General features: G+C 42.8%; 1 protein-coding gene and 1 long non-coding RNA gene across 2 annotated transcripts in view; both read left to right on the top strand.

Moving 5' to 3' along the window:
* Window positions 1-1,561: 1,561 nt before the first annotated feature.
* On the top strand, window positions 1,562-3,742 carry LOC135321868 (uncharacterized). Its single transcript, XR_010382052.1, has 3 exons — window positions 1,562-1,626; window positions 2,853-2,979; window positions 3,717-3,742. It is a non-coding gene; the product is annotated as an uncharacterized LOC135321868 (long non-coding RNA).
* Window positions 3,743-8,039: 4,297 nt separating this feature from the next.
* Window positions 8,040-15,333, top strand: part of PKD2L1 (polycystin 2 like 1, transient receptor potential cation channel) — a 40,550-nt gene continuing 33,256 nt past the window's right edge. The window contains exons 1-2 of the mRNA XM_031461594.2: window positions 8,040-8,274; window positions 8,803-8,916. Coding sequence (XP_031317454.1) covers window positions 8,040-8,274; window positions 8,803-8,916 — 349 coding nt within the window. The remainder of the gene's footprint in view (window positions 8,275-8,802; window positions 8,917-15,333) is intronic.

Genomic DNA, 15,333 nt, shown 5'->3' with positions numbered 1-15,333 from the left:
CATTTCTTGATTGGGTTGTTGGTTTTTTGTTGTTGTTGTTGTTATTGAGTTGTATGAGCTGTTTGTATATTCTAGAAATTAAACCCTTGTCATTCACATCATTTGCAAATATTTTCTCCCGGTCTGTAGGTTGTCTTTTCATTTTGTTAATGGTTTCTTTTGCTGTGCAAAAACTTAAATGTTTGTTTAGACCCCATTTGTTTATTTTTGGGTTTTGGGAGACTGACTTAGGAAAACGTTGCTGTGATTTATGTCAGAGAATCTCTTGCCTATGTTCTCTCCTAGGAGATTTATGGTCCTGTCATTTGTTTAAGTCTTTAAGCCATTTTGAGTTTATTTTTTTTATGGAGTGAGGGAGTGTTCCAACTTCGTTGATTTACATGCAACTGTCCAGCTTTCCCAACACCACTTGCCAGTCCTTTGGCAATCTTTACTGTTCCTACGACTCCAGTAAATACTTCTAGTCCCATGATCCCCACATACTCTCCCCAGTCTTTATTACCCTCTCAAACTCTAGCCCAAATTATTCAATAGCCTCTCAGATTTCATCATCTGAATGTCTCATTAACGCTTTAGACTCAGATGTACTTAAAGCTGAATTCACCACTTTCCTACTGAAACCTACTCCTTTTGGACCTTCTCCCCACCCTCCTTTTAATAGTATCACCATCCTTCCAGTTCTCCAGGTTTGAGACCTTAGATCTACCTTTTTAAAAAAAAATTTAGATATAGTCAGTTTACCATGTTGTGTCAGTTTCTGGTGTACAGCATAAAGTTTCAGTCATACATATATGTATATTTTATATTCCTTTTCGTATTCTTTTTCCTTAGAGGTTACTACAAGATATTGAATATAGTTCCCTGTGCTATACAATAGAAACTTGTTGTTTATCTATTTTATATATAGTGGTTAGTATCTGCAAATCTCTATCTCCCAATTTATTCCTTCCCACCCCCTTCCCCCTTTGATAACCATAAGTTTGTTTTGTATGTCTATGAGTCTGTTTCTGTTTTATAAATAAGTTCATTTGTGTTTTTTTTTTAGATTCCACATATAAGTGATATCATATGGTATTTTGCTTTCTATTTCTGGCTTACTTCACTTAGAATGATGCTTAGATCTGCCTTTGATTTCTCTCCTCCCATCCAATCAAGCGCATTATAATCCCAGCAGGTTCTGCCTGTGGGATGTCTCAAATATCTTTCCATTCCTTTCTATTCTTTCACCACCATAATTCAGGCTCTCGTTATTTGTTCCCCAACTAGCACAGCAACCTTCCAACTGATTTCCTTGCTTCCAATTTCCCCCCAAACCAACCCATTCTATTGTCAGACTATTTTTCATAAAATACAGCTTTGATTTTGTTACTGTGTTCAGCTACTTCCTTTGTCTTTCTGTTGCCTAACGAACTAAATGTCTGGCAATTGAGGTCTTCCATATTCGCTCTCAACCCTCTTTACAGGCTTGCTTCCTGTTCTCCAGCCAAGTGGGATTATTCTTTCAAAAGAGCATGCCCAGTTCCCACCGGCCTGCCTTTGCACATGCTGCTGTCCCTGCATGGATGATACCCAGGAAGTCATTATCACCGTAGCCAGACAGGCCTGATTTGGAAGCCTGAAGCCACTGTAAGTTCTCTCTCTGATCCTCGATGTAAAACAGAGATAATGAAAAGCTATCCCATAGGCTTGTGTGAGAATTAACTGAGATAATGTGCTGTAAAGTGTCTGGCATGTGGGTGGTTAATAAATGGTAGCTATACTTCATTACTGTCTCTTAAAATATTGTCTGTCCTTCAGAATCCATCTCAGTGCCATCCCCTTCAAAATTCCCTTCTTGACCTTCCCACTTTCGAACCTAGTCACCTTCCTTCCTCTGTGAGATGCTGTGTCTCTCATTACGTTGCTTATCATTGTCGCTGTTTTCATACCTGTCACACATTGCACCCATATTCTTCTCCAACTGTAATCTCCAAAGAAGTAGCAATTAGTCTTAGAGCAAAAGCAGGTGGTAAGCAAATCTATTGCATGATGACTCACATGTCAAGAAATGAACTACATGGATTACTTGCTGCCATGGAGAGCTGTTGTGGAGAAGGCAGCCAGCCAAGCGGTTCTCTGAGTCTGAAATGAAAATGAACCTCAACACTTTATAAACATAACTACTGATGGCTGGCTTTTTAAAAATAATTGTTTTTTTCTGAATATGAAAGTACTCATGATCATTGTAGAAAACTTAACAAAATAAAAAGCATCTGTAATCACACCATCCAGAGATACCACTACTAAATTTTTTTATTCTTTAATATTGGTTCCTATTTCCTATGCATCTAAGTAAAAATATATACAGAAAACTTGGCTTCTGTAGATGTGTATGCCAGAATTTTTCGTATAGCATATCATGAGCGTTTTCTTAGGACATTAACTATTATTCAAACATGTTAATTTCCACACAATAACCCATTATGTGAATGTGTCCTAATTTATTTAATCTTATTAATCAAAATTATTGTTGGACATTCGGGCTTCCGCTCAGCTTTTTTAAAAAACTGTTATCAGTCATACTGATAAAAGTATTTGGATAGATTTGGAATTACAAGGCCAATGGAATAAAAGAAAATTAAGTTCTTGGTTCTGAATTCCTGTTCAGGAAGTTAAAAAAAAATTTTTTTTGAAGTATGATTGACCTCTATGGAGGTATGACCAACATACAAAAAACTGTACACATGTAATGTATAGCAATTGGTGCATTTGGAGATGAGTACACCTGTAATACCATCACCTCAGGACATTTTTAACCAATTTGTAGTTTCACCAGCTACTCTAGGTCTTTTATTAATCTGTCTCTTTGTCAGGTTTTGAAGAGAGAACCAGTTTCAGGAATGAAACAGTAGCTGGATTCCATGTCTTTGGGAAGAAGCTGATGCAAGAGTAATACACTCTTAGCTCACATTCCAGTGACCACGAGGGGTAAAGAGCACTGTAAGTGTTAACATTTCTTGTGGTGGTGTAACTTCCTCCTCATTCGGTCTTTTAACTCGGCTCATTTCCTTGTGCATACTAGCAGTAAAAGATTTTTGGATCTCAAAAAATGTCTCTTCAGGGACAAGAAAGGGGAAGAGAGATAGAAATCATCATTCCATTCCTCACTGGCCTCCGAAAGCTGGGCATCCTACCGTAAATCCTCATAGCACCTTGTGCTTCTCCCGTGCAGCACTTCTTATGATTATAAGTCATCCGTTATTTGTGTATTTGTTTAATGTCTATCTTCTTTACCAAAGTATAAGTTTCACGAGGCAGGGGCCCTGATGGTCTTTTTTGCTGCTTCATCCCTAGAGTGAAGCATAGATCCTACTGTATAGTAGGCAGTCGGTTAACATCTATAGAATGAATTACAACTGGAATGAGGACTCAGGATGGAAAAATATGTGTCTTCTGTACCTCAGAGACTGAGACAAGGAGTTGTCTTGGGTGCTTGCTCTGAGACCCTGAGATGATGCTGGCAGAGTGAGCCCCAGGGACATCTGCCCTGGTGCTCCAGTCTCCCCTCTTCAAGGCCTGGGACATTCAGCCAGCTGGGGAAGAAGAATTGCATTCTTCCCTGAGCCTCTCTGTCCTCCATCCTTTTTCTCTCTCATGCCTTCCTTTCTCCTCCCCATCCCTTTCTTTCTCAAACTCACGTGGAGCTCTTTCCTTCCTCACTCCACCCTCTCCAGCAGATGGCCCAACTAACACTCAATACCAGCAACAGAACCCTGCCTGCCACCGTAGGAGCTCTGCCCAGAAACGATCATGTTGATGGATTACTTCAGGACACTTGAGCCCTCAGTGTCTGGACTACACTCAGCAAGAGGATATGATTATGGCCTCAGATCTGAGTTTCCAGGTGCTTAGTCAACTGACAACTGATTTCTTTTTATTTATTTATTTATTTATTTATTTTTGAGTTATCATAACATTTTGTGTATATTTCCCTGTGCTATACAGTGTAATCTTGTTTATCTATTCTACAATTTTGAAATCCCAGTCTAGACAACTGATTTCTTTATTTTTGTTGGTGATGTCATCTGTCTTCTACCACTTAGGTGTGATTGCTTCCCTCCCTCTGTCCAATTTTCTGTAGAAAGGGAGGTACAAATGGACATGGATGTCCAGGAGGGTCCTCTGGAAATGGGAGGAAAGCTGAGGGTCTCATTCAAAAGGGTTCTCTTTGGAGACATGGAAGATGCAAAATGTATTCCAGAAGGACTTTTAAATCAGTGAGGTGATAGGAAGGGAGAAAAAGGCTAAAGTGGGCCATTTTGATGGGAGGTGGTTCACCTACAGCCTCTCTGTGAGGTCCCTTATTAAACAGAACCAAAGCCATTCCCTTTGCTTTCCTGGGCTGGGACAGCTGCAGCAGGGCTTCATACACCTGACCATTCCAGGAGATCTGGTTTGTTCTTCCTGATGTATGGAGAAGCTGGGGCTTGTGAAGGCCCCTGGTGTAGTGTTGCGGTGTTTGTTACACGAGAACAGGCAGGGAAGGAGTGCCTTTGGCTTAGCCTACTTCAGGTCTTGCTTGGTCCATTATGTTTGTTGTTGAAAACTCGGGCTACTCAAATTTCAGTATTTTTGTCAGGAAAATGACTCTGGTGGTATATTGGTGAAGGTTAAGTTCTTATACTCTTTTACTTAAGAGTTCTTTCTTACAGATAAGTGATTTCCAATGTCTTCTTATGAACTGTTTCCTACTGTTTATGTCTATGGGGGTGAAAAAGGTTGAGTCACCATGTAGAACACAGAAAGTGGTCTACAGCTTGCCTCTCCCTGTAGAACCTGGACTGTGAATCACCCCAGGGTTTCTTTCTCTAAAATACAGAAAGTGTCTTATCCTAGGGGAACTTCTATGGAGAACTTATAAGGAGATGGACCCAGCTTTCCATTCTCTAGGCTTTGATGTCTCTGGAGTCTTTGTCAAGGCCTAGTAGATCTGGGTAGCACTGAAGAAGCTGGCTGGGATGGGGATGTTGTAAAAAGGAAACGGACGGGTGGTGGGAATGGGGTAATCAATCCTCTTGCTGGTGTCTGCATGAGGATGGCATGTGACCAAAAAATTAATCCCAGTGAAGCAATGAGACCAATTCACCAAGGGGATAAGAGGCTTCATGATGAAGAGGTACTTTTGCTTTGGATAAGCCACAAGGCTTGACATGTAGTTTTGAAACTCTTCTAAGATGTGCTTTCATTCAAAGACCACTTGTGTAATACTCTTCAGCTGAAATGCTGTCATTCCATTCTGTCAGTGTCAGCTGAAATAAAATGGGTGGGGACACAGAGAGTCCTGGGACTGTTGTCCCTCAGAGACAATGACAACAGAGTCCTGGCTGAAGGTGGCTGTGTTAACCATGAACTGTTGTATATGAGTGGAATGCACAAGGATGAACGCTATGGTATGATCATTACATTTGTTGTGTGCTTCACAGTGCACAGTTTATAAAGACTTCTATTTTAATTCTAAAATTGTCCTTAAAGTCAGCAGGGCAGGCCTTGTTATCAACACTGTGTAGGTTGATACCCCAAGTCTCAAAAGAGACTTGCCCCAGAGCATACAGTTAGTGTGTTGCTGAGCCAAGAGTTAGACCGAGGAGTTTTGTTTTCAAGTTCAAGCCTCTTGAGTTTTGCTGAACTGGTTAGAGGCAGCCTGAGCCACAGGACTCCCGTGAAATGGGTTGCCCTTTTTAACAGAGCAAAGTCAAGTGCCAGTAGAAACTTGAGGGTGTGGAGAACTGCTGGCCATAAGATCATCAGCAGATCCCATTTTATTACCGCATTTCCAACTTCTTGAGTAAGACTAAACATCCTCAGAATGCAGAACACCTCTTGAGAAAATTTCTCAAGTTCTGTTGCATAACGCGTGCTTCCCAGGGTCACTGTAGGTTGATCAACACGTGGGGAGTGCTCAAGACTGAGGAGGGAAAAGAATGCTGGCTAGGTAGGTGACCACGACAAGTTCCACACCCCTGGCCTTAAGCTCCCGGGGGTCTGGGACCTGTCTTGTGATGAACCTCCTGAAGTCCATCCAAACCCCTGCTGATCCTTTAGAATACAAGCCTCCTTCAGAATGCAAAATTACCCCCTAAAGCAATCAGAAGCCAGCTCCTGTTCCTCTTCCCACTTCTCTGGACTATACTGCTAGCTTCTTGTTTCTCACCTCTGTCACAAAGTTCAATTTTACAAGCCACGAGTCCTTTTGCAATTGTTTGAAAAGTGTGTGGGTGAGAGGGGAGCAGCTCCTGTTTTTTCACTATGAGAGGATTTCAGACAAAATGTTCAGCACAGGCCCAATCCCTTACCTTTTATCTTCCCAAAGAAAATAAACACCTGGGAGTGTGTCTCACTAGCCAATAAAATGAAGAGATGGAAACTCCTACATCTAGGAAAGCTCACAGAGTGGCCTTAGCTCCAGCCCAGACAGAGAGTTAATTCCCTTAATAGTATCTGAGCCTGAGGCAGGAGATCCATGCAGCAGACCCAGGTGTAGGACAGCCACTCATTTTTCAATCTTGTCTCAGATATTGAGGTACACTTATTTATCAAGGAGCTGAGCCCAAGCCTGGGTCGTCTGGGATCAGGACCTCTTTAAGGGGACACTTCAGACTGGTGACTTCCACCAGGCTGATGTTTTACTGAGCGTGAAGGTGAGCTTCAGGCCAGTGCAGCAATAAAGGAGCCCATATGGGGAACCAGGAGTTGGAGAGAGGGCAGGCCCCACTCCAGCCATCAAGGAGGAAGTAACCACCTGCACTTGTGGGGCCAACCCCATTCTGGGCCACCACACATGCCTGTAGGTGAGCCAGGGCAGGTGATCAGAGGCCAGAGCTGGGCATAGTCAGGGATGTGCTTAGGAGGTCCTTGCCAGGGTTTTAATTCAGAAACCAGAGACTGGAAAAAAAAAAGCAGATCAGATGAGCATTTTGTGCTCCCATTTACAGTTCTAGGTCCAGTACTAAGCAGAGCCATAAGGTAAGATTGTCAGCTGAGCAGGGTCCAGTTATACACTCCCCTTAAGGAGTTCCAAGCCACAGGGTCCTTGCCCTTTGCTCTCTGATCCATTTTCCAATCAGGGCTTAGCCTTCAAGGCTTAACCTCTTCCCTAGGCTGATCCCCACACCCTGAAAGAAGACCTTTCTATCAGTGTAGCTCACCCATAAGCTGCAAGAGGGCAGATCTCAGAAAAAAGGATACAGATAATCTAGAATTCTGCAGGCTTTTCCCTTCTTCAATGGTCAGAGACCCTGTTCCTCAAGTATCTGAAACAGGGGGTCCTCCTGCCACAATCCTTTTCACCCAGCTGTGGGGGTGGAGTGAGGGATGAGAGCCCCCCTTCTCCACCCGACCAGGGGACAACTCAAGGTAAGAAGGTAAAAGATCTCCGGACACCATTGGCCGAGCCTAGGAGGGAGGCAGTGCGTTTCAGTCTCCCTGCCCGGCCTTGGTCCCCACCCCGATCCATGGCAGCCCTTTCAGAAAATTTAGTGGAAATTAATTCAGACCTGCAGTGGAGTCCGCCAGCCTCCCTCTTCTCCCAGCTCCTCCCATGGCGCCTTCATCACCTTTTCTGTCAGACTCAGACCATCCCTCCTGGGCTTCATCTGCAAGCAGCCCTCATCTCCCTGCCAGCACTCACCTCTTTCACCCCTTCTTCCTTCCAACCCCAGTCTCCACATCCTCCTGTTCCCCCTTCTCCCCCCTCAAGCCCCTGCCTCCCAGTTGCCTCGCACCCTCTTTCTTCTTGTCCCTGGCACTTGCAGCAAGAGGGAGAGAGAAAGTCCCTGACAGGATTGACTGTCACTCCCCATCCTCCCCCTCCTCTGCTCCCTCCCCCTAGCAGGTCCAGATTTCTCCCTACAAAAGGCTGGAGGCAGAGGCTGTGTGAGACCAGCTGCCTGCACCTTCCCTTTCCTTTGCCTTCTGCTGGCTCGGTTGGGCTGTGTCTTTGTTTTCTCTTTCTCCAGGTGAGAGTGGGTACCTGAGGTACCAGGTCCCCCTCCTCATTCTCCATGAATGCTGTGGAAAGCCCCGAGGGACAGGAGCTGCAAAAGCTGGGGAGCGGAGCCTGGGACAACCCTGCCTACAGTGGTCCCCCCACCCCGCCTGGGACACTGAAGATCTGCACCATTTCCAGTATGGTGCCCCCCCCACCCCAACTCGAGAAGCCTGAAGATGGACCCCAGGAAAAGACACATAAGACCCTGGTGTCCAGCTGCTGCCTCCAAATCTGTCATGGCATCAGAGGTACTTGGTAGAGGGGGCATTCTCCTGTGATCCCAGAGTCAGGAGAAGGGGTCACCAGAAGCTTTTGGAGGGGGATGTGATCTGAAGAAGAGGTGGAATCTCAGTCTCTCTCTGGTATTAGAGAATTATCTGTGTTAGAGCTGAATGCTGCAGAATACAGAAGTCAGGTGCTCTCCCAAAGAGAGAGCCTGGTACAGTCATCTCTTGGGGCCCAGAAGGTTATGTGGGGGCTAGTTTGAGAGAAGACATGGATGTGCTGATCCCCTGGACAGCCCTACCTGGAACAAAGACTCCTTTCCGTGCCTTCATTCTCTGTAACCCAGTGCCTTCACTCCTGTCTACCTCAGGGTGTTTGATGGGGAAGGACAGTCATAGGTGTGGTTAGAGTAGCCAGATTCAGTGAAAGGATAAGATGATGGGGAAAAGGGCTGGGGTGGAAATGGGAATTAAGTCCAGGGACACATGTGTGGGGTAACTGGGGGGAACCCTGCTGTTGGGAATCTTAGGCATCTTTCCAATGTCCCTTAGGACTTTGGGGAACAACATTGACTGAGAACACAACTGAGAACCGGGAACTTTATGTCAAGACGACCCTGCGGGAGCTTTTGGTGTACATCGTGTTCCTGGTAGACATCTGTCTCTGTGAGTAACACCTATCTCTGAGCACATCTGTCTGTGAGAAGCATCTATATGCACAACTGTGTACATACCTCTGTGGGCAGCATCTGTGGGGACAGCATCCGTCTGTGTGAGCAGGCTGTATCCGAGATCTTTAGATCAATAATAACATTCTATTGTGTACCTTTTCAGCTTAAGATATTTTGATTAAAAAGGGTTTGTCACTGAGTTCAGAGGAAAAAGGCATATTGTTGGAAAACTTTTAATAAAAGTTGCTATGTCAAGAGTTACAAGGGGAATCCACTTTTTAAGTTCAGGTTCCTGATACCTACTTAGCAGCCACTGTTTTCAATCAGCAGGTGGAAGTTTTCACCCTTCCATAAAAAGTGGAAGCCACTCCTTTCTGTTTGGAAAAATATGGTTTGGTGGGTTTCATGTAGTTATTATACAATGTCTGATCCGCATTTCTTTAGAGGCAGGAAGAAAAATATTCAGCTCAGATCCTTGATAAAAGGGTTAAAGATGCAAATGGTGTGGTGGTCAATACAGCTATGGTTCTCCCATGTGAGAGGCCACCATGCCACAGGCACTGAGGGAAGCTTATCTGAAGCTGTAGCTATAGGTGCACACTGGGAAGGTTTGGTCTCCAAGCTGAGAGATCAAGTGAAAAGATAGATCGGTGAACTATGGAAGGATAGAGTCAAAGAACTGTAGATAATAATAAAGATGGAGCAAACATGCCATGAGGCCAATAGGTAAGCATGCTTTATACTTAGTTAATTGTTTCTTTAAAATGTTGCACAAGTGAATTTCAACTAGTCTCCTAGAATTGTATGTGTAGGTGTGTGTTGAGTGAAGTGGCAACTTGAACCATACAACTAAGGTGTCTCCATTTCTAGGTGGCTCTGTACCCCAGCTAGTTCTTTTTAGGATGCATGGGTCTTTTGCAAGTAGAATCTGAAAGTCTGATAACATAAGTTTTGGTCACAAATTTCACTGCCTTTATGAGCCATACACTTTTATTTGAGCCCTCTAGGAAAGCTGAGCAGAAAGCACTTGCTTTTGGCTGTCCTCTGTTGAGACTCACTTCATGGGGATGGAGGGGACAGTGCTGAGTGTTTACCACAGGCCTTCAGCATGGAAAGAAAGGAGACAGTACACGTGGGGAATAGGAGTCGACCCAGTGTACATTCTTTGGAGCCCATTTCAGCAAAAGACTGACAGAAATTCATTTGTTGACATACTGATTTTTCGTCTTAACCATCTGCTGGGAAGGACTATGACAGACTATGACAGGCAGAGCCTGTCTGTATAAATGACTCAAGTGTTTCTATTTTCAGATTAGCCTTTAGAGAAAGATTAGGAAGTTTCTAGCTGTCCAAAGTTAGGGTGAAGTATGCTTGCTCTTTTGTATGGGGCTGGAGAGAGTGAAAGCTTGGGTTCTGGAAACCCAGAAGTACAACCCACTCGTGTTCTCCACTTTTTGAGATCTCAATGTACTGACCATTGCTAGAGGGACTGTGACTTGCCAAAGTCTGAGTCATAAACTCAGTCTGATAATTATAGAATCCTTGAGTGGCCAGAAGCTTTAGAGGTCATCTAGTTCAAGGATGCAGAAATCTTTTCTCCATGATCCCTCCTGTGGTGCTCTGTCAGGTGACCAAGCAGCCGCATCCTGGGGAGCCTTCATGGGGGCTTCACTGCTTCATGGGGCAGCCCTTTTACTGTTGGGCAGGTGTATTTCCTTCCATCCATGGAGCTCCCTTTTCTGTGCCAGACATTGGACTGAGATAGGCAAAGATAACTGATCCTTAGACCTTTCAAGGGCTCACCTTCCCCTCTTAAGAACTTTCTTCTATTGAGCCATCTACTTCCCTGTTGCTCTCCGAAGCAACAACCCTTCAACTGTGTGAATGAATGTGTTTATTATGTTTCTCCTAGGTCGTCTGTTCTCTGGATTAAATATCTTCTAATCTCTCACCAAATCAGTAATTATAATATGGTTTCTAGAGGTGGTATTATGCAAAGATTGAAGGCAAGGGTTCTGAATATACACAGTCTTGGGTTCAAATCCCAGGCTCTACCATTTACCAGTTGAGGGACCTTGACTAAGTTGCTTAACTTCTCTGAGTTTCAGCTTTCTCATCTGTACCTATCCAATCCATAGGATTATGTGAGGTTTACATGACGTAATACCTATGCAGTCATTACCTCAATGTCTGGCATATAGTAAAAAATATTCCATAATGCTCACCATCTTGGTTGCCTGTCTCCAGTCCTGATCTAAATGTGCCCAGTACTGGACAAAGTCCTCCATGGGTGATCTGACCGGTGTAGAGTTCTGTGATGCTGTTACTTCAGTTGTGTGCATATTTGGGGAATCTGTGATGACATCCAGAGGAAGTGATGTCTGAACTAAAATCTGAAAGATGAGGAGGATTTAGCTCCCCAAAAATGAAGTGAAGGCAAGGGAAGTTTCTGGGAAGAGAGAACAGCATGTGCCAAGCCCCAGAAGTGACAGAGGGCACCGTTTAGTGAGAGTGCATCAGTGTGGCTGGAGCAAAGAGTTTGAAGAGCAAAGAGGTAAAAGATGACAAGGCTGGCCATTTAAGCATGAGTGGGTCATGAAAGGCCTTATAAGTTATGATAAGGAATTGGGATGTTATCCTGTGGACCCTGGAGGGGAAGCATTGAAGATCTATAAACATAGGAGTGACATGATAAATCTTGAGTTCTTCTAATTCTGGGAAGAGGACAAAATCCTGGATTTGGGGTCAGAGAATATCTCTGGGGAAGTTGAGTGAAAAAGATAGTCCTGTGCTAAGTATAGGAATGGATATTTTATTTAACCCTCACAACAACCTTATCAAGGCCACTGAGTCAATTTAGTGGAAGTAAAGCACGCTGGTTAAGCACTAGAACTTTGAAGCCCCAGAGGGTTCAAGGCCTGGCACTTCCAGTTATCAGCTGTGTGGTCCAGAGCAAGTTTGCTAACCTTGGATAACTTGGGTAATGATCATATCCACCTGATAAGATTGTTGTGAAGTTTAAATAAAATGGCCCACGAATATGCCCAGCACAGTGCCTAACATGTGATAAATAATACATACTATTATTTTCAGTTCACAACAGACACTACAGTACTGAAGTGGCATGAACCCAACCAGTGATGGAGGTTGAGGGAGAATTAACCTGATACCTTCAAACTTCTGAAAACCTCCAACTCCTATGAAATTGGGCTCTCAGTAAAGACCTTGAAATCATTAAGCTACCCGAAGATATACCATTAACTGCCTTTGACTTTGAGAATTGAAGTCCCTGTCCACAAAGTGCCAGCCCCCTCAAGAACTATCTTATAAAAGAGGATTTGGAGGCCTTCACATTCTGATCACTCCTACAACATGTAACAAAATGATACTAATACCAGGTTCCTAGACACCATCCTGTTCCAGTCCCTTCCTTCCTTCAGGCAGATCTTCAGGCAATGTTGAGCTGATATTGTCTCAGTAGGGCTTTTTTGATGCTCTCCAAGGTCCTCACCTTTGTGGCCTCCTCACCTTTCTGGCCTCTCAGCTTTTTGTCCGTCTCCATGAGTTCTGGCCACCTGCAGCTAGACTATGTATTCTCAGTCGGAATGCTATAGCCCCCAAAGGGGTGGAAGTAGTTTCTTGGATGGCAAGAAATACCCCACTTAGATATTTCAATAGCTTTTGGCTCTCCAATGGGCCACAGTACATAAGCAAAGGTAGAGTATTAAAATGTAATTAGAATTGTGGGTGATTAGGATAAAGTGTCTAAAGAGGCTCCTGGGTTGGAGTACAGTACAAAAAATTGTTAAGAAACACTAAACTAGACCCATCTAATTTTGCTAGTCAGTGTGCTAAGCTCTCCTGCCAAAGGACTGGGATACAAGCCCTGGCCTTAGAATCTGGCATAAAGTAGGGCGGCTGTTGTGTTGTTCAATCAGGATGCTGTCTTTTTTTTTTTTTTTTTTAATATATCTTTATTGAAGTATAGTCATTTTACACTGTTGTGAGGATGCTGCCTTCTAAGAGCTGCCATGACGTGTGATTGGATATGCACTTTACTGGTTTGCTTTTCTCTGTCAGTTCCTACGACTGGGTTCAGGTGCTCCAGGACCCATATTTGGCCTTAAGATAAACCCTGTGGCATAATGGAAAGACAGGAACATTGGAGTCAGACAAACTGGATTCAGATACCAGCTCTTTCACTTACTGGTTTTGTGACTTTAGGCACTTCCTTGCTGGTAGAACAAGGTTGACAGTATTTATCTTATGGAGATAGCATGTATAAAGAATCTAACACCATTATTGATAGTAATTATCTTTGTGTTACCTAGTGGAATTTCAGAATACTTGGTCTTTTAGATTGGTTGTTAAAAATACCTTTCAATAAAAAAGCAAATCTAAAAAGGCTATGTACTCTGTGATTCTAACTGTATGACATTCTGGAAAAGGTAAAACTATGATGATAGTGAAAGGACCAGTGGTTGCCAGGGTCCAGGGGGAGGAGGAGATGAACAGGTGGAGCACAGAGAATTTTAGGGCAGTGAAACTACTCTGTGTGACACTATTATGGTAGATACATATCATTATATATGTGTCCAAACCCATAGACCGTATAACACCAAGAATGAAGCCTGAAGTACGGACTTTGGATGATAATGATGTGTCAACATAGGTTCATCAATTATAACATGAACCACTCTGGCTGTGTGTGTGTGGATGTGAAGGGTATATGGGAAATCTCTACCTTCCATTCAATTTCTCTTTGAACCTAAAAATGCTCCAAAAATTAAAGTCTAGTTTTTTAAAAACATCTATTTGAAAAATACCTCTCAAATTTGTACTTGGCTTTACATTTAGGGATAGTATCATTTGAGCAGCATCCACTTCTGACATTAAACCTTTAAGGCATTTTCTCCAAAAGACCTCAGTTTATCACAACCACTACCACCATCATCATTATCATCAATAGCACTTACAGCAAACCTTTATTAAATAATTTTTCAATGTGCCTAGCTCTACACCATGTACATTATCTCACTGACCACTCCCAATAAGTCTACGAAATTGGTTCTGTTATCACTATTTTACAAATCAGGAAAGGTTTAGATATCGCAAATAGCTTGCCCAAGGCCACGCAGCAGGTAAGTGGCAGAAGCAGGAATCCAATTAGGCGACTGTTAGCCTGACTCAAATTCCGAGCAGACTCTTTGCATGCAAATATGCTACACATTAATTATTGTCACCTATCAACATCTTAGCAAGAGTAACTGCCTGCCTTACCCTAAAAGAAGCAGACTCTCGAGAGAATTCTACTAGCTGATTACTTTTCTTTTTATCACTGTATTTAAAAGGTGATATCAAAACATTAAGGAACATTTTAAAATATAATTCACCCTCAATCGACCACCACAACATCAAAGATATTCTCCCATTACCAATCTTATCCATATATTTATATATTTGGCCTAGTTGTGTCATATTGTACAGTTTCACTTACAATTATATCATAGTTCCTCATGTTTGTAAGTAATTTTTATATTTTCATTTTAATGACTACATTCACACCACAGTTAACTAAAATATATACTATACATGCTGCTTTTTCCCCCCACTTTTGTTGAATTATTGCCTTGGAATTTCCAGGGAGAGAGATTACTACGCCAAAGACAAAAGTATCTTCTTAGTGCTTGCTATGTGTTGTCATTTTGCCTCTGTAAGCAATCATACTAATTTATGACGCGGCTATTACTGTAAGATCACACCAATTTTGTCACAACTTCATCAACGTTGGATATTCTCATTTATAATTTTTATTATTCAATAGGCCTAACATAGTACAATTTGCCTTAATTTGTTTGTCTTTGATTACTACTGAGGCTAGACAGTTTTCTCGTGTTTTAATATTTATGTATTTATTTTTGTGTAAATTGCATAAGAAATATGTCTTAAGTGGGGCAAGGAATAGGATTGGAGGTAAAGTTTGGCACATTAGACCCTAGGTGAGGGGCCAGCCATCATGGGGCTCATTTCTCAGATGTGGGTTCCTGGGGCTGGAAAGAAAAGTCAGCTAAGCCAGGCAGCACCTGCACAGCAATTCGGCCTGGGATGGGCTCTAGTAAACCGTAATGGTCAATCGTATTGACCATATTTCTTCTCCTTTATGTTTTATTCTAGGAACTAGGTAGGGTTAGACACTAGGGATATCTGGAGTCTCATCCAGCTAAAATAGATCTATCTTTTTAACACAGGCATTGTGGGCAAAGCTATCAATCTTTTCATAATAACCATATCAGGTGTGCAGCCCTTTAAACCTTACAAAGAGCTTTCACATCTATTATCTCAGTTGATTCTGACTGCAATCCTGTAAGGGATAGATACTATTATTTCCGTCCCACAGATTAGGAAGCTATTG

This window comes from Camelus dromedarius, chromosome 8, assembly GCF_036321535.1.
Source record: "Camelus dromedarius isolate mCamDro1 chromosome 8, mCamDro1.pat, whole genome shotgun sequence".
Taxonomy (NCBI): domain Eukaryota; kingdom Metazoa; phylum Chordata; class Mammalia; order Artiodactyla; family Camelidae; genus Camelus; species Camelus dromedarius.
Note: the sequence above shows the minus strand (reverse complement) of the source record. Positions and strands in the feature narration are given on the sequence as shown.